Here is a 19310-nt window from a genome sequence, read left to right as displayed (position 1 = left end):
TGGGGGCGGGGGTCTCGGGGGTCTCCGTCTGCGCCCGGACTCATCCCACACCCCGCGGACTTCTTCTGAACGCCGCCGACACGCAAGCAGAGGTCTCAAGGGAAAACTATGCGGCCCTGCCATTTGAAACCGAAAACAGGAGGCACTACGAGCGGCGGGAGTGTGGAACAAGCAGCCCAGCCATGTTGATGAAACCGACGCACTGGCTTCTGGGCGAGATCCTTGTATCAATTACCCACTCTTGACCAAACCGCCAGACGTGCAGTACCAGCTGGGAAATCCAGAAGCTGTCAGAAAAATATTTTTCTGTTTTGCCAAATGCCCACAATTTGATTTTGAACCCCCAGAGGGTGAAGCCGTGCAGTAGCCTGTGAAAGAGGGGAAATGATCGGGGGAACCGAGCCCCCATGTTACCTCGGGGCGGGCTTCTTGTACAAGGCCAGGTACTTGGGACTCTTGCGGGGCACGTGGTTGCTGCAAAGACACAACGAGAGAAATGCTACAAGTTAACATCTCACACTCCTGTTTTCTCTCTTATTTTCAGGCTGGAGGATCCCCTGTGAGGATGAAAAGGATTAACTGCCATGAACAGACTCTAAGCGCTCGGAGAAGAGAAATCGCAGGACTTGCCAAGACGCACGAGGGAGCCGAGGCAATGAAAAGTCAGAACCAGCCCCTCAGTTTTAAGCAGGGGCACCGCTTCACTGATTAGAACAGATCAGAAACACGGCTATACCCCAAGGGCGAGAGCCCTCGCCCCCCTACCTCACCCCTCGCACGAGAGCCCTCACCCCGCTACCTCACCCCTCTCCCCTCTCCCCTCACCCCTCTCCCCTCTCCCCTCGGACGAGAGCCCTCACCCCCCAACCTCACCCCTCGCCCCTCGGAGGAGAGCCCTCACCCCCCTACCCTCGCCCCTCACCCCTCGGACGAGAGCCCTCACCCCCCAACCTCACCCCTCTCCCCTCGGACGAGAGCCCTCCCCCCCCTACCCTCGCCCCTCGGACGAGAGCCCTCCCCCCCCTACCCTCGCCCCTCGGACGAGAACACAAGGTAAGCCCACGCGCAGCGCCCCCTGCTGGCCCAGACTCACTTGATCATGTGGTTGGCGTAGGCCCGGGAGCAGCAGGTGCTGTAGCGGCACAGCGAGCAGTGCACGTAGGTGGGGAAGTGGTTGGGGAAATCGGGAATGTCGAAGCTGCACTCCAGGCACGTCTGCTTGCCCAGCGGAGGCCTGGAGAGGACAACAACAACAGGAAGGAAAAAAAAAACACACAACAGCCGTCAAAGAGTGCAGAACAGGTGCGTAATCTGAAAATAAACCTGTGTTCTCCACACTGTGGCTAAAATCCTGCACACTTCTTAAACCCGGCAAGAACCAGGCGAGGCCATGAATGATCAAACACAGCTCTTCCAAAATATATTCATCAGTGTGTTTCCAAGGATCTTTGGGGACCATGTGACTGTGTTTACGGGACAGTTCTGAGAGAGACCTGCCGGCAGCGAGGTCCAGCCCATAGAAAAGGGCGCCGTGTCCCCCCCTCCTCCTGGGCTGGACTGGTAGGCCGGAGGGATACGGTCTTCCGCACGTTTCCAAGGATCGACCTCTCACAGCTCAGGGACGGCGTGACTGTGTTCGCCGGGACAGTTTCGAGACAGTTTACAGGGTGGTGGTAAATCCTGACCCAAGATCAATGCCTCAGCCGAGCTGGAGACCACAGGAGTCGGCTGTGTACTGGGGGACGCTGCACTCCTGTCTTGTCCACAACATACCCCCCCCCCACCCCCACGCCTCCAAGATACCCCCCCGCACCTCTGCTCCTGGAACTTGGACAGCAGCTCCAGCATCTTACTGACGGTCTTCTTCTTGGCGGCGGGTTTCTGCGCGGGGCTCAGCCCCGAGGGGGGGTCGGCGGGCTTGGGGGGCAGGCTTTCCGCCTCCAGGGGCTGGGCCGGGGGCGGCAGCGCGGGGGCGTTCTTGGGCGCACCGGCCACCTTGGTCTGCACGGCGTACGCCCGGATGGTCACCTGGCGGAGGAGCACGGACAGGCTGGGCTGAGGAATATCTCAACTCAACGACAGCAGCAGCAGAAACAACAGGGGTGAATGTGGCTGATCAACAACACTCATCATAAGCTTTACCAATTCTGATTTCGTCTTACGGGAAAATTGAACACCATTTAGCAGTGGCGACTTCATGGGAGTGTGGAACAAGCTATACAGCTGATAGCTGATGTGTGGTGAGCGTTCTGGCGCACTATGGCTGCCGTCACATCATCCAGGTGGGGCTGCACATTGGTGGTGGTGGAGGGGAGTCCCCATTACTCGTAAAGCGCTTTGAGTGGATTGTCCAGAAAAAGCGCTATATAAGTGTAAGCAATTATTATTATTATTATTGTTGAAGCCATATTTCAAGAAACAGCTGGTTGGCGAGATTCTCAGATCAGCTGAGTGGCTGAACAGCCTCCTCAAGCTTGTGACCTTCCTTGCACTCTTAAGACAGAAGGTTTCACTTTGGCTGTCTGAGGAATCCCCATTCTTCAATCTAAGACTGTTGCAGGTGGAAAAAAATAAAAAGTGAAAAGGAGCTTTATTACAAGCTACTAGAAAACTCCTTTTCCATTAAAAAAAAAAATGGCAGCAAAACACACTTTAATGGCTGCAAGGCTTAGTTATTCAGAGCGAAAGGGAGACAGAAGAGATAAATAAAATCTGAATTTACTGGAAGAGCACGTGGATGCATATAGATTGGGAATTACTCAAGTCAGATCAAATATCAATGCATTTCCAGATTTAAGGAGAAGAGTACCCAGCCTAGCTCTACTGAAGAGAATGAAAAAATCTTCCTGTGCTGTTCTCAACATCGCTGCCTGAGGCCAGAGCTGGCCCACGTGTAACGAGCCCCGTATGGCCGAGGCCAGAAGCCCACGGGACACTCTCACAGACATGCGTCAGCCCGCGCGGCGCCGAGAGCCGCTGGGCCGGAGCTTACCTTGGTCCCGGGCTTCAGCCCCTCCAGCTGTTTGGGTTTCCGGAAGGTCTTGTGGTGATGGAGCTTGTGCTCAATTTTGTCCTTGGTGAAGAGGAACTGTAGTCGGCACTTGTTGCAGTGATAGACGCTCTTTTTCTACGGCACAAAGGCAAAAAGAAACTCTTACACAAATTGCAGGTTTCTTGTGCAGTCCTGGTTCTGGGGGACCAGTGTGTCTGCAGGACTTCTAGGTCTCTTCAGAGCTGCATTGAGCTGATTTGAGTTACTGGCACAGTGGGCCATCCTGGACCTGGACAGGACACCCCAGTCTACAACAAATCACTGGGAAAAACTTAGAAGGCTCCACAACTTTAGAAACGGGTGATGACGTGTGGCCTATGAATACCTGCTGTACTGGGAGCAGGGCTGGAGATGCATGCAATACTAACTGTACTGCATGCATCTGTCTCTCCAGGACTGTGTAGCACGTGACACTAGTGCCAGATTAGCCCTTCCCATAGTGCACTGCAGCCTGGCGGATCCCAGTGGTGGCTGCGAAGTGCCGTTCCCAGGCTGAAGCAGGAAGCTTTGAGAGCCGCAGTCTGGACGGAGACCGGAGGAGCTGGTCCTTCCTCCCTCTCCCCGAGCAGCACGGATAATCCAGGCTTCATGAACCCACGAGCCGGACAACAGACAAAGCCGAGCCGCGCGAGTACAAAATGAACACTACTGAAAGAATTTTCCCCCACAAGCAAGGTGAGCAGATCTGCCAAGCGCTGCATGTTTGTATCTTTTGGGGGCGGGTTGTCCTGCAGGGTGGTGTCCCCGATGCGCGCCCGTCCCGCGGGACGATGAGCTCGTGGTTACCTGGTGCCGGAAGAAGTGCTGCTGGAAGGCGCTGCCGTTCTTGAACACCTTCAGGCAGTACAGGCACAGCAGGTTCTTGGTGTCCTCGTGCTGGGCGCGGAAGTGGGCATCCACCTCCGAGTAGTAGGAGGAGCGGAAATCGCAGACCTGGGAGAGCAGGGGACACAGGGGGGTGACAAAACCGGCAAGGATCAGCGAGGCAGGTCAGAGGAACTGAATCTCTTCAGTTGCGAGATAATCCGGCGATTATGATTCATGGAACAGAACAGACAAGGACCTGACCCCAGGGTGCTACTTCAGGACCACCAGTCAAACAAGGACCTGGGAGCATGAGCAGAAACACCTGGCCATGACCTTTAGCCCCGAACAGGGAAGAGCGAGCGACCCGATACAGTTATTCAGGGTCAAGGGATCGACTAAATGAAGCCAGGGGATTTCTGAATGAACCTAAGCATCTTCTTCACTTCCAAGCTTCTTCACACCAAGCGTTTTGGAGGTCTGGAACAAGCTAGCCATGCAGTTCAAGCCAAGACCCTTGTGTCTTTCAGGAAGCATCAAGGACGAGAACCTGGAACCAATTAACCACGACCCACTTAACAGGAGAGATGGGCCACATGGTTTCCTCTGGTTTGTAACACTTCCTCCGTTGCGCCTACTGGGATTACGTTATTTTTACCTGCCTGTGTATAATGTACCTTTCAGATCCTGAGCTAATTTAGCGGCTCAAGTCAGGGCAGCGCAATCCTTTCTGGAACATCCCAAAACGCCCAGGTAAGACAGGTGTGTTCTTACCTGACAGACATAGGGCATCTCGCCCGGCTTATGCGTGTTCTTCATGTGCTGCAGGAACACGGGCTCCGACTCGAAGGCCCACTCGCAGATCTTACATTTTGCTGCAGGGGTACAAAAAAAACAAGACATCGATAACCATCATTTCGACCGTTTCGTTTGATGTGTGCTAGCTTAATTCCACTAGAGAACTATTCCAGGTGACGTTAACCAGCACTCCAACTCATCACACATATGAAGATATCTTAACATTTGCACCCAGTTGTTTTCCTTTGCCTGAGTTGCTCCTGCATACAACAGCAGTGCCCTCCCAATCTTCCAGTTTCGAGCCCGAACCCTAACTGCTCCTCCACCTGGCCGTCTAACCATTCCCTTTTCATTTCCTTTATTTTAGTATTTTTTTTAAACATACAGAGAATATCAGACATAAAGCTGCCAGACATCACAAAACATGAAGTATTACAAATATGAATCAGATTCAGAGTCTGCCAATTAATTCTTTTCCAGCTCAACCCATCCACTTCAGACATGGAACACTCTGCAGCTTTCTACAGCATAACATTTAGGTACAGAAAACACATTTTCTTTGTTGGGTCTAAAAAGAGAGGAATAAGAATCTGGCTCAGGTGAATGGCAGCAGGATACTAGCCGGGACAGGATTCCTGGCTTTTTCTTAAGGAAGCTACTGACTTCAACAGTAATCGTTGGGATTTTTATTCCAGACCTCTGCAGGTCACCTGCACCTCTGTGAGTAAACAAATACGTCTTGTTTTCTCTTGTGCAGGTTTCCCCACTTATCTAAAAGACAATTCTTTATACTGACTAAGTCAGTGCACTGGAGGACAAAGAGACCGATTCTTGAACCAGGAGGGCTTCGATGAAGAATAACCGGTTCAATAAATACAGGTTCTGACCTACATTAGAGAAATGACTTCCTTAGGGGAATCCTGCTTCTCAACCAAAGCAGGACAATTTATAAAAATGTATACCTGTAGATCTATGCAAACCAGACCTTTACTTTTAAGACTCAGGCTTAAGATTTAGTTCCGCTTTCGGTGCGATATGCTTCAACATATCATAGCCCATGCTCTTTACAGATTGCATGGCGCTCAACGTCATTCCTTGTGTTCACCTACTGACACGGAAGCTACTCCTATACTAATTGTTAAGGGCAGACGTCCTTCAAGGAGGGATTTTCTATAAGGCTTACGGGCACAGGGGCAAATGCAAGAGATGTTACAGATGGAGCCTTTCTGAATCTCTGAGCCGTCCCTCAATTCTGTGTCATCTAACAAGGCCAAGTAAGAACACATGGAGCATGCAGGAGCCCTTCACACGGGAGAGCAAAAACAAAGCTGAAGAACCACAGCTGGAGCTGCCTTGCCAGCGGGGTCCTGGGTCGGCGGCGGGCCTACGCACTCGTGGACTCGCAGTGGCTGTGCACGCTCTCGAGGTGGCACTGCAGCTGGAAGGGCGTGGGGAACTGGCGGTAGCAGTGCTGGCAGCTGGTGTGCGTGTCCACCTCGCCGGTCTGCTGGTCCAGCTCCACGTGGTGCTTCATGTGGTTCATGAACCTGGGGGGGGGGCGACAGCAGTTACACACGCAGGCAGGGACACGCCCCCCTGCTCGCTCCCCTGCACTAGCTGGGCAACTTCCTTTTTAGCGAAGTGCAGATTTCCTGCAGTTCTCATGTGCGTGGCAAATCCCGTGCTTTTACAACCTGCTCTGTTTCACCCAGCAGCACACAGTAACCATGCCTAGGTAAAGGACACTGGTTGCTGGATTTTGGTTAACAGTGTTGCCCAGTTTGCTTTGGATTAATCTAATCAATGCTTTTGAAAAGGTCCATCAATCCCGACGTTTTCAGCGAGAACTGAAATTATTCTCCATACATCTTTGGGACAATCAACAAAAGTGTCCCCAGACTGCCTCTTCTACACAGCTCCATTACAAAAGAATTCAATAAGAGATCATTCGGCCTCCTTGGACCTCTTCCCCAGTGACGCACAGGCTGTGGAACAGTGGGAAGAGGTGCCATCCTTTTGGATGAGGAGGTCCCGACTCTCTGTGGTCATTAACAATCCTGGGGCGTTTCTTGAAAAGAGTAGGGGTGTAACCCCGGTGTCCTGGCCAAAATTTCCCCTGGTCTTTACCCATCATGGCTTCCTAATAACCCCCCTCTCTGAACTGGCTTCATCTCTCTGCTCTCCTCCCCACTGAGAGCTGGTGTGTGGTGAGGGGACTGGCGCATCATCCAGGTGGGGGATACACACTGGTGGTGGTGGAGGGGATCCCCATTACCTGTGCAGCGCTTTGAGGGGAGTGTTCAGAGAAGAGCTATGGAAGTGTAAGGTATTTTTTTTATTTTCTAGCCTGGAGTCTTTCGGAGGCTCTTGTGCTCTTAATCAGTCAACACCCTGCTGTACCGCCCTGCTCAGCCGCGTGTCCCACAGTGCTCCACTGCCGCAGGCTCACCTGATGTTGTTCTTCAGCTTCTTGGAGCAGTTCAGGCACTTGAAGGGGACAGGCTCCTTGCCCTCCCGGGACACCTGGCGCACCCTGCCCTCGTCGCTGCCATAGTAGAAGTCGTCCACCAGCATGATGAGCTTGCCCTGGGCGTCCGCCGCGCCGCCCTGGCCGTCCGCGGCGGGGGGCGTGGCAGGGGCCGCGGAGGGGCTCGGGCCCGGCGCGGGCTTGGCCTGCGAGGCGGGGGGGGCCGACGGGGTGGAGGACGGGGCAGCGGAGGGGCGGGTGGCGGCGGCGCCGGTCACGTTATTGAAGACTCGCTGGGCGTCGTTGGCTTTCAGGCTCTTCATCAGCTCAGGACAGCAGAACTGGACAACATGACACCTCTGTATTACACACAGACCGCTCTGGGTACGGTTACTGCCTGAAGTTACCCCAGGGGGCAGTTTAAACTGAACTAAAGGCTACGTGAGGAAGACGCAAGATAAAAACAGCACGCCAGAAATCCAATTAGAACAAACATTTATAAACACAAAAATGAACACCTGTTTCACACTGCAAAAATCAAGTACATTTGAAAGGGATAAAGTACAAACACCTCAGGACAAGAGCAGCTGCCAACGCAGTTAGCAGCACCCCAATATCAATTAAGGACGTTTTGTTATCCTGTATTTGTCAATACCGGGTGGTTCTTAGCAAACAGTAGGCCTTGCTGAGGGGCCCAACAGAGTAGGATTCCTCTGCCGGTCGCGGGATTTGAACCGGCAACCTTCCAGTCACAGGCGCAGATCCTGAGCCACAGAGCCACCACACCACACCCTTCCCATTGGGGAAGCTGCTGACGGTGTTGAATCTTTTTGAAAGATTTTAAAAGTCCAGCCGTCCAGATATAAAGCCTCCCTATTAGTTTCCATGGTCTAGAAAGCCGCCCCATCTTACTTCTTTCTATCCCAAGAGAGCACTGGATCGTCTTCGGAGGAACACCTTCGCTTTGCTAGAACGACCCTATTTTGACCCGTGCAGCAGCTCACAAGAGAAAGGGTGCAAGACGCACGGGGCTGCTGTGAGGGGACACACAAACGGCGCGCCGTGGCGGCAGCGAAACGATCTTCCCCAGCTGTGAAAAACGGGGGAGAGAATGCTTGTTGGCAGCAGGAGCTCGCCAGCCAGGTGGTCACGACCCCGGCCCCCGCACCTCGGAGCCTGCCATTCTGGGGGGGGGGGCGGGCAGGCTCATCTCTGAAGGCAGGATGTGGAGATCTGCACCTGCAGATGCCTCTTCTCCCCCACCCCCACCGGCAGGAGGAAGGCCGAGTTTACTTACACACATGTGGCCCCTCAGGGCCTCCACCAAGCGGAACTGGGCCCCACAGCGCGGGCAGATCTTCGAGGCCGGCACCGCCGGGGCAGGGCCCGCTGTGAACGAGACCGGCAGATCGTTATCCCCCCGTGTGCCACAGCTAGCCCACCACCTCCACTCACGGCTCCCGCTATATGACAAGAGGCGCGGGCCCCAGCTCCGAACACACGAGTGCGGCGGTGTGGAGGCGTGTCAGGGCGTCGCCACGGTGACACAACAGCCCAGGAGGCAACACGTCCAATACCATCATGCTACACTCTACACATTATCTCAGAACACAATTCAAGCCTTACGTGACCACTCAAGAATCAACAAACGGAAATGCTGGAATCTAACAATAACGAGTTATGAAACTACGAATCGCTCTTTTTCTAGTTTCATTAATCAGTAACGGAAGAGTTCAGCAGAAATGCTTTTTTGGCGGTTTCACCCAAGACTTGAGCATCAAAATACTTGCTTCTTTTGAATTAAATTTTTATTCATTCAAGATAAGGTAGGAATCTGTCATTGTTTGGGGGGGTTATTTTGTAAAACATTTCTATCCATACCCCCATAAACTTCATCCTAGTCTAATTATTCGATTCACAATTTAAAAAATCCCAGTAGTGAACCCACATCCATTGCTCAGGGAGCGATACAGATTGGATCCAAAGTGTTCTGGAATTATGGAAATCTCACAAACATTTGGTTTTCAAGGCTGTGACAAGACAGGCCCTGTACGATTTTCAAAAGGCAGAAATAAGAACTAGCTCTCAATGTAGTTTCTAGGATTTGCCTTGAAACGCTAATGGTATTAATTTGAGCATTAACTGGGGCTCATTGGTTCCTTCCTGTGTTTTCACCAGGTCCGACATTCAACAGCCTCCCCAGTTCACTCTTCTACTAATGAAGTGATCTGATTGAAAATTCTCAGTCACGCATGAAAACATTTAATCAATACCCCAAAATCCATATACTTTAATTTTCCAATACACGTGCCACAAATCAGACCCTGCAGCACAAGATTATGCCCTTGGTGCTGTGTTTGGTGTTCAATGGCAGACGTACTTTTTCTCCCTGGAATATTTGGATTCCACAACTGTATAAGACTTGGCTTTATGGCTGCAGATCCTGTATCTACACACCCCCTGCTGGAACATTTGAGATGCCGAGAGCTCCACATGGCGTCTTTAATTTGGCACAGATATACACGTTAGTGCTGGGTTAAAAAAAAAAACTAGTATGACCCCAGGTAAGGGGGCCTGCTAGGCAAAGGAGCAAAAAAAATAAAATAATCATGAACAGAAAGAGATGCTTTAAACATCGAAGATGATCAAGAGCCAGCATGTCTGCAGGATTTCCCCTTTATGGCCTGGCCGGACCTGACTGTGCCACCAGTCTCTGAACTCCTGGCCTGCTGGGTCTGCGGGGCCTGGTCCAACGACAGCACACTGCAGAGGCCAGGTGGACAGGGGTCATCTCCCAAAGTCAGGTGGGAATGGTCTACCACTAGCAAGAACTGTAGAGCGTGCAACTCGAATGCGACCAAGATTTCCTTTGCACAAATATAAAACAGCTTTTCCCAAGTTTCACATTAATATTTATTTTTCTCACTGAACACATTCTTGAGCTCATACTGTTTAGTTATCAGCTTTGGAAAATGTGTACAACTGATATATACGCACGTAGGTTTTTTTATGCAAAGATAAAACAATCATTTAACAACCTAATAACATCAGAATATTTAACACGGGTGGTAAAACCTAATGAGACTTCAAAGTCCCACTGCCGACACTGAAAATATTTTTCAAAAGAAGCATTTCCTACAATATATGAGCACTTCTTACTTTTTTTATAAAAAAAAAACATTCAGGGCATAAAGGTTTAACAGCAGCAGCACCTGAAGATCTGGAAAAAGTTGGGAAATTGTTCCAGTTCAACTGTTAACAGTCATTAGGGAACAGAGCTGGAATGAAAAATTGCAGACATGCCGGGCCCTACAGGACTGGGATGGAAAACTATAGGTGGAGACAAATAAACCCAGGAATCTGGAAGGTATACGCTCACTGGCCAAAATATTAGGACCCCCCCCCAAAATGTGTTGGGTCCCTGTGAGCAGCGGGAAGAGATTGAGCTGAACGCTGCAGGTATCCACAAGGGTCTGAGGTCTCTGTATCCCAAATCCAGCAGGACAGCCTGCGGCCGAGGCACGGCGCTCAGTGAAACTGGGATGTAGAGGACAGCGCAGGTATTGCATGCATGAGGTCCTGGCTTCAAGCCCCGGCACAAACGCCGAGCTGGGAGAGTGGTAGGAGGGTGGAGCAAGCTGTCCAGCCGATACGTTGTCAAAGCCGATACCCCGGTTCTTTTCAAGAAACAGATGCAGGGGATCCTGGGCTCAACTAAACACCAGCTATCAAACAGGCCTGATTGACCCGGTGCCCTCTTCGCGTTTCTGACCACGGTTCCAGAATCTGGGGGTTCTGTTCAGTGTCCCGCTCTTCAAGCAATCCAAAGAGACAGTTTTTTTTTTTGGGGGGGGAGGGTTCCCAAAGTTTTTGGCCCGTGAGTAAACAGACAAATAAAACAGGACAGCTGAAGGGGCTTTTTTGACCTGCTGACCTTTGATGCCGTCGGAGGAGGCGACGGTAGCAACCAGGCCGTTGCCGGGGGCCTTGCTGGTCGCCATGGAGACCTGCAGGAGGGGGGGCTGCCCCAAGGGGGCCGGGCTGACCGTGTTGACCAGGTTGACCAGCTTCTGCACCTCCGCGTTGCGCTCCCCGCGCTGCACTGCCACCAGGTTGCACACGTTCACTGCGACAGGGCAGGGGGAGGGGAGAGAGGCGACAGGGAAGGTGAAGGGCAACTCTTGACCTCTTCCTGCCCAGCACTTGGGGGGGGTCGGGGGGCCACCACCGGGACCCCTGCTCACTTCTCCCACCTCACAGCATCTGGTCAAAAGGCCTCCGGAACGCTGGTGCGGATCTGGGGATCTTAACCCCTCGCTTCTGGGCTCCCACTCAGAAAACCTGCACAACGGGACGGCTGGCGGTTCCACAAAACCGAAGCTCAAAAACTTCACGTTACGGCGGAACACCGAAGACGCCGGGGTCCATGATTCCGAGACTCCGTTTAAGACGGGTTAAGGGCAGACCACCTCCGTGCCGATTCCGAGATTTCGATAAAATCGAAGGCTTTTGTGGATGATAGGCGACCCCTTCTCCCTCTGGCAGGGCTGGGAGAGGGGTCAGATCGGCCCCTCCGCTAACTCCAAAGACGACAGTGCCTCTCGCCACCGTTGATCCACGGGCCCGGGGAATAACGAGCGATAACACGTCTGTGTGCGCGCGCCGTGCGGTCATGCAAGGGAAAGATATCCGGGGGGGGATATCCGTTCTAAACGGTCGAATTTAAACCCGGCGTTTACACCGGGAACGAGCACCGAGAGCCGGGACCCCGCAGCCCAGGACAGCAGGACGTGCGCAGGAGACCGACCAGAGCTGCTGTGAGCTGGCAGCCTGTGGGGAACGGGGGCCGGGTGGGGAGTTCAGCCATGACCTTTTACCTCTTTCTCTGTCCGTCTCCATTACCTCCAGCACTGTGTCTCCCTGCATCAGGAATCGTCTGTGACTGATGGCTGCCCGTTCCTGCAAACCTGCTGCTGCAATTTAAAGATAAGGTCAGACAACACGCCGAGCCCCGGCTGCCCTGTCCGGCTTCACTCCGCCATCATGCTACCCCGGCTCACTGCGGCACGAAGGAAAACCGCCCGCCGCCGTCTTGGAGAAAAGGAGGGGGACAAAAACGACCTCTTTTCTATTAACTCTTTATGGCTGGGTTTTTGTTGGGCGTTTAAAAAAAAAAGTAAGAAGTGCTCGTATACTGTAGGCTGCCCTCGACACCTGGCTCTGAGGGAGACGAAGGCTGACCAGCGTCCTCCTCGATTCTCCTAGCAGTGCTGAAAATCATCTTCCCTTACTCCTCTTTGACGCCTGGATTCCAAGTTCATGGAGTTTATCTACTTTCAAGTCCCAGTGGGTCATAAACGGTTAATACAGAATTGAAAATGTTTTCCCCCTATCCTCATCAGACCTGGATCTACCAATAGCATATTTGTACACATTTCAGCCTGTGGCTACAAATCCCCATGATCCCACAGGGTAGAGTGAAGTCATCAGCCTCCTCCGAGCCACCTGTGCTTTAACATGTCACGGTCGACACAGCCCCATTCGGCAGGATCAGTGCCCACAACAGGAAAAGCACATCCCTCTCAGGGGTGCTCAACCAGTGGCATGCAAGTGCTTGGTGAATCGTGGTCACAGAGCTAGAGGCAGGCTCGAACCCGTGATCGGGTGTTTAGGTAGGCGCTTTCACTGGCTGTGCCACTGCTGGGAGACACGCTGACCAGCCCCTCCAAGCCCAAGCCCTGGACACACCTGGTGATGGCTCTAATACTGAAATCGGAGTCAGGGGAGTGAGAATGACCAGAGACCATCCAATGTACCCGCACGCTGAGTCAATCATCTGGCGCAGTGCAAGACCCACAGGCCCAGGCTGAAAACCGGACTCCAACAAAGAATTCTGGAAATGTCACGAACATTTCAAGGCTGTGACAAGACAGGTCCTGTACAATTTTCAAAAGGCAGAAATCTCAATGTTGTTCTAAGATCTGCTGTGAAAGTCTAATGGCATTCGTTTTAGCGTTAACTGGGGCTCATTAGGTCCATTCCATGTTTTCACAAGGTCCGACATTCAACAGCCTCATCAGGCCCACGGGAGCAGGAAAGTAGAAAGAACCATTGCCTGCCACAAAAAAAAAAATCCAATATATAATAATGCCACCTGCCAGCTTGGGGAATCCCAGGGAAAGCTGATTACAGCGACCAGACCCGGGTTCAAATCCTGGTAAATCGGGGTGGCAGAGCTCACTGCACATCTCCCAGTTCAAACGCGGTCCAAACCGTTTCACCTGCAGGACTGTCTTGCCGCCCTGGAGTCACGCCTGCACTTCGGGTGAAGCTCGATGTTGATTCGCCGACTGATCTTGAGAGATCAAGTCTGGCCCCCCGCTGCCCAGTGGAACGAGGGCACTGAACGCTGCGTCTCGAAAGAGGTTCATAATTTAATCACCATTTCATTTTTCTAATCTCGATTGTTGTAGTAGCTTTTAACGCCTAGCCCCAAGCTCAGTTTCACCCCGACCTGGTGTGGTTTCCATATTGCTGAGACTCCAACCTGACGGGGCTTCTCACGAGTCTATAAATCGAGAATTTTAATTGTCAAAACAGACCACTTTCACGATCCTTGACAGAATCGGATGTGGATTTACGGAAGGCCTTCAGGGACGGGCCTTGGGGGGGGGGGTACCCCAATTTATCAGAAAGTCATTGGTGGCGATCTCCCAGCCCTCTCCTCCGTCTATTGTACACGTGTCTTGCGTAAAGCAAAAATCCATCTGCAATGATTCTTCACCCCCCTTGTTTAATAACTTTCAGTCACTCCCATCAGATCGCAGATACTGACTCCCCAACTCAAAAAATTCCCCAGATTCCAGTTCTCACTCATACCTGTTGCCATATCCTTACTTACCACTTGGCTTTCTTTGCAAATATGTATGTATATTGTTGTGCCTGTCCGTCTGTAGACCAACACTGCTGCTGTAAAACAACTTGCCCCCACAGGGACAATACAGATACTCTCTCTCTACCCCAGTACTGCTGTGCGCTCGAGGGGTGAATGGAAGAAACAAGTCACAGAGGAGCCACACCGCGAGACGGCCCCCCCACTCTGACCCCGACATGCAACATCAGGTGTTTCAGCGTTCAGGCTGAGGCCTGGTTCGCTCAGACTCACCGATCTTGGAGGTGGGCACCGCGATGGTCTGAGTGGGGGAGGAGAGCGCGGAGGAGTGGACCAGCTGGGTGGCGCTGGCGGCGGTCACGGTGGTGATGGTCTTGGCGCCGGGCTGGCTGGCGGCGGCGGCCGTGGTGGTGCGGATGGCGAGGGTGGCCGGGATCATGGTGGTGTAGGTGCTGGTGGGCGGCCGTCCGGGCACCGCGGTGCCGGGCCGCACCTGGGTCACCTGGGACAGCACCTGGGGCACCCCCACTGCCGGCTTAAAGAACTGACCGCCAGGGGCTGGAATGCAAACGGGACAGGAAGCTGAGCAGGTTGGCTAGGAGCATCATCACCTGACTCTCTGTGGACCAAATTCTCATTTCAGGGAATTAGTGGTCAAAGACCAGCTCCTCGTCCTTCTGGAGGACGGCTGCTTGGTTGCTTTCCCCTTGTGCACTACCGGCTTCATGCGGTTTTATATCTTCCACTCCATCGTCTGCTGGAAAGCCTTGGTCGCTGTGGATTCTCCCGAATCCAGTCAAATTCCGTTTGCCAAGGACTCCGAAAGGTCGTGGGTCACCCCATTCTGCTTCTGGGCGCCTTCCCGTACAAGAATGCATTTCCCATCTCTTCCGCGACAGGGGTCTCAAACTCACGGGCTGGGCAGTGAGCACGCTGGGGTCTGCGCCTTCTGCCTTAGTCCAGCTAAACTCAGGCCCTGCAGTCTTCGCTTTCTCAGAGACCAGTGGTCAGGGCAGACCTCGTTATGCTGTTCCACACTTTGGCTTTTGCCACATCTATTAAATGAAAGCCATGCGTTACCTGTTGATGGGCATGTCAGCACCCACCAGTATGGGCGCATAGAAGTCCAAAATTCCCCAAATCCCAAAATTGACTTCCTGTCACAAATGACAGGAAGTCAAGCCACGTGTTCACACGTGGAAGCCCTTCACGTGAGTGTTTTCATCACTGTTAGTGCAATTTGGTACTTATTGTTTAGGCTGTGCAAAGACATAATCAACAGGGTTGCTCATCTGTAGAAACCGGTCCCATAATCCAGCTATTGAAAATCGATATGAGCCAAGTGCTTTAAACAACTGAAAATCTAATTTAATACTGAGATCATTACACTACTGATGTAGCAGGTGAGATTTTAGAGCACTGTGCATCACAAAAACAGTTGGGAGCATCATGCTGAACTTTCCTTTCAACTTAAGGGGGAACTGCAGTCCCAATTTCTCAGACCAGTTATTAAATCTCGGTAACAAAATAAATTCATTGAGAGCATAGAAAAAAAAGTCACAAATTCTGATTTAAGCACAAAATCTTGAATTTGGTGGAAATACTGCAAGTCACCACGTTGTCACAAACCCCTGGTCTCACCACGGGCGAGACAGAGTTCCCACGAACTGTGACGTGAAGCAGCCCTTCCTGCTCACTAGTCGCTGTAATGACTAGTGTAATGCAACATACAAGCAAATAAGTAGAGGTTGTGCAGCAGATGCGTTTAAATATGATCTGCGTGCAGTTAATGAGTAAATTCTATTTATCCTCAAAACCGCCTCGAAATCGAGAGCAACATTTCTATTGGATTAAAAGCAATGTATTCACAAGCCTGCTTGTTGACAGGGTAATAAGGCTCACCAGAAGTTTCGTTGCCTCGTTCTAAAACACAGAATATGCTGTGCATACCTGGAAATTTGATCTGTTTTGTTATACAACTTGGAGGTTTTACAAGTTACTTGTCACATTTTACTTCTATTGTGGTCTGAAATGCCCTCATCAATGCCAATTTCTTTCTAACCCCAAAATAAAAAGAGCGCTGCAGTTCCCCTTTAAATAATAATGAACTGATCTGGCATAATAATAGCACCTTTCTTCCCAAGGCTCAATAAGAATCTGAAGGTCGTGTGGTTCAGAACAGTCATCCTTCAGGACAACGTATGAATGCAAAACACACAACTGTTTGAAGGGGAATGGCTTGCAGGCAAACACATGGCAGTAAGGAGAGGGGTTTTTCAGAAACCAGGAAATAAAACTGGAATAACAGGCATGCTTAAAAAAAAACAACAAGCAGTACCTTGGACAATGGTGATGGGCCGAACCGTCTGTCCCTGCTGGACATTCAGGACGATCCCCAGCGGATTCACGGAGTTCTGCACCGGCCTGACGTTCCGCACAGGGAATCCCTAGAACAGAGCACAAGTTTAATGGCCCTGGTTCCGACTGCCACAGACCAGTCCCCTGTCTTGCTGTATGCGCTGCCACAGCCTCATTCCCCCCCCCGAGATGCAATTTCTTGGAAGCGTCTTTGGTCAGCAAAAACCTAGCGCCATCACATGCTTCCCAAAATGAGCATCTTTAAGGATGTTAAAAAAAACGATGGCTGTACAAAGGGCGATGAGGGTGGAAACTGGAAACTAACATTTGAGCAGAGAAACAGCTGGTCGTTTCGTGTTCCTCCTGAACAAGGGTGCAGAATTCTGATGTTCCTATAAGGAGACGTAGAGACTGTCAGCTAACAGCAGGCAACCACCTGCTACCTGGCTCATGGTGTTTAAGCATTACTGGATGTAAAGCACAGGTGTGGTCTTGTGCCACAACATGTTTTAATTCCCTGCAGAATGGGCAAGGCTGGACTAAGAGAATCACAGAACCGTGGGGAGCTTTGGCCCCGTGTCCCACGTTTCCTGCAGGACGGCCAGGGCTTTCTAACGAACCAGACCTCTGAAGACCTTCAAATCAGAGAAACACCGCAGTAGCCCCTGGTACCCACTCAGGTGCCCATTCTGATGAAGGTCGTGGAGCCCCCACTACTGGACACTACAGTGATGCGCGAGCATGAACTGCAAATTCCAGGTTTAAAAGGCACTCGTTATCCCACTATAATGACCACAGGGAATTTCCTTATTTCCAGAAACCTGGGTTGCACAAACACCGAGGGCTGGGTTTGACAAGTACTCTGCTGGGACGAAGACTGAAGAACAAAAGTGACCCATCGTCCAGATAACGAGCCATCAGTTAGCCAATTGCACCGAAATCACGAATGAGGAGCAGAGGACTGCCACGGAGGTGCCCCTGCCTGCCCTTTATCACTCCACCCCCCTCCTCATCTTCCTCGTTGGAACGAGGCCGCTATGAAGCAAGCGCGTGTCGGACGGACCACTCGTGCTCACGCGGCCAGCTTGGCACCGAGGTCTGGGGGCTCGCATGGCGTCGAGGCAGAGGTGCCAGCGGACTGCCCACGCCGCCCTGCACGTACCTGTGTGGCGATGAAGATGGGCTGGCTGGCAGTGGTGCTGGCGCCGGGCGTGGCGGTCGGTATCACCTGCACGGGCTGCAGCATCTGGGACATGGCCACCGCGCTGAGGTTGCCGGGGCCCTGCGTCAGGATGAGCGACTGCCCCGGCGAGGCCACAGCCTGCTGGACGGCAGGGGGCGCCAGCGAGGGCGGGGCGGCCGCGGTAGGCGGAGGGGGAGGGGGAGGAGGAGGAGGAGGAGCGGGGACGCCCGACGACACCGGAGCTGCAAGACAGGACACCAGACGCTGACGGAGCGCAGACACACACACACACACCACCCATTGGGCCCACAGCGGGCACAGACTGGCAAAGAAGTCCGACTGGCACACAGAGCCCTTCGTCTCCGTGCTCACCATTAAAAACCCCTCTCAATGCCGCGGTTACGAGTGGCGATTTCTCCTTCCGGGTAACGGACTGCAGAGGGACAACTACGACGATACTGCTGGACATTTCTCTTAAGTGACAGGTGCAAGAGAAATCGCTATTTTTCTGTTGCAAAACATGCCGTTTTAAATGGAAAAAAAATCTGCATTTACAGTGCCTTGCGAAAGTATTCGGCCCCCTTTAACTTTTCAACCTTTTGCCACATTTCAGGCTTCAAACATAAAGATATAAATTTTTTATTTTATGTGAAGAATCACCAACAAGTGGGACACAATTGTGAAGTGGAACGAAATCTATTGGATTTTTGAAACTTTTTTAACTAATAAAAAAATGAAAAGTGGGGCGTGCAAAATTATTCGGCCCCTTTACTTTCAGTGCAGCAAACTCACTCCAGAAGTTCAGCGAGGATCTCTGAATGATCCAATGTTGTCCTAAATGACTGATGGTGATAAATAGAATCCACCTGTGTGTAATCAAGTCTCTGTATAAATGCACCTGCTCTGTGATAGTCTCAAGGTTCTGTTGAAAGTGCAGAGAGCATCATGAAGACCAAGGAACACACCAGGCAGGTTTGTAATACTGTTGTGGAGAAGTTTAAAGCCGGTTTTGGATACAAAAAGATTTCCCAAGCTTCAAACATCCCAAGGAGCACTGTGCAAGCGATCATCTTGAAATGGAAGGAGTATCAGACCACTGCAAATCTACCAAGACCTGGCCGTCCCTCTAAACTTTCAGCTCAGACAAGGAGAAGACTGATCAGAGATGCAGCCAAGAGGCCCATGATCACTCTGGATGAACTGCAGAGAACTACAGCTGAGGTGGGAGAGTCTGTCCATAGGACAACAATCAGTCTTACACTGCACAAATCTGGCCTTTATGGAAGAGTGGCAAGAAGAAAGCCATTTCTCAAAGATATCCATAAAAAGTCTCGTCTAAAGTTTGCCACAAGCCACCTGGGAGACACCCCAAACATGTGGAAGAAGGTGCTCTGGTCAGATGAAACCAAAATCGAACTTTTTGGCCACAATGCAAAACGATATGTTTGGCGTAAAAGCAACACAGCTCATCACCCTCAACACACCATCCCCACTGTCAAACATGGTGGTGGCAGCATCATGGTTTGGGCCTGCTTTTCTTCAGCAGGGACAGGGAAGATGGTTAAAATTGAGGGGAAGATGGATGCAGCCAAATACAGGACCATTCTGGATGAAAACCTGTTGGAGTCTGCAAAAGACCTGAAACTGGGACGGAGATTTATCTTCCAACAAGACAATGATCCCAAACATACAGCAAAATCTACAAAGGAATGGTTCACAAATAAACGTATCCAGGTGTTTGAATGGCCAAGTCAAA

At 51.6% G+C, this 19310-nt stretch overlaps 1 protein-coding gene across 6 annotated transcripts in view; it reads right to left on the bottom strand.

The window, feature by feature from the left end:
- The window catches only part of pogzb (pogo transposable element derived with ZNF domain b), a 39186-nt gene that overhangs the window by 11432 nt on the left and 8444 nt on the right, over positions 1-19310 (bottom strand). For 3 of the 6 annotated variants that reach the window (XM_069184840.1, XM_069184841.1, XM_069184842.1), the window contains exons 4-17: positions 17534-17796; positions 16352-16460; positions 14287-14571; positions 11999-12094; positions 11056-11247; positions 8419-8510; positions 7104-7462; positions 6047-6201; positions 4631-4731; positions 3839-3985; positions 2993-3127; positions 1814-2028; positions 1094-1234; positions 415-474 (exon numbers count right to left, since the gene is read on the bottom strand). In XM_069184840.1, the coding sequence (XP_069040941.1) occupies positions 415-474; positions 1094-1234; positions 1814-2028; positions 2993-3127; positions 3839-3985; positions 4631-4731; positions 6047-6201; positions 7104-7462; positions 8419-8510; positions 11056-11247; positions 11999-12094; positions 14287-14571; positions 16352-16460; positions 17534-17796 (2350 nt within the window). The remainder of the gene's footprint in view (positions 1-414; positions 475-1093; positions 1235-1813; positions 2029-2992; positions 3128-3838; positions 3986-4630; positions 4732-6046; positions 6202-7103; positions 7463-8418; positions 8511-11055; positions 11248-11998; positions 12095-14286; positions 14572-16351; positions 16461-17533; positions 17797-19310) is intronic. The other 3 variants (XM_069184843.1, XM_069184844.1, XM_069184845.1) reach the window with 3 other exon arrangements.

This window comes from Lepisosteus oculatus, chromosome 27 (assembly GCF_040954835.1).
Source record: "Lepisosteus oculatus isolate fLepOcu1 chromosome 27, fLepOcu1.hap2, whole genome shotgun sequence".
Taxonomy (NCBI): domain Eukaryota; kingdom Metazoa; phylum Chordata; class Actinopteri; order Semionotiformes; family Lepisosteidae; genus Lepisosteus; species Lepisosteus oculatus.
Note: the sequence above shows the minus strand (reverse complement) of the source record. Positions and strands in the feature narration are given on the sequence as shown.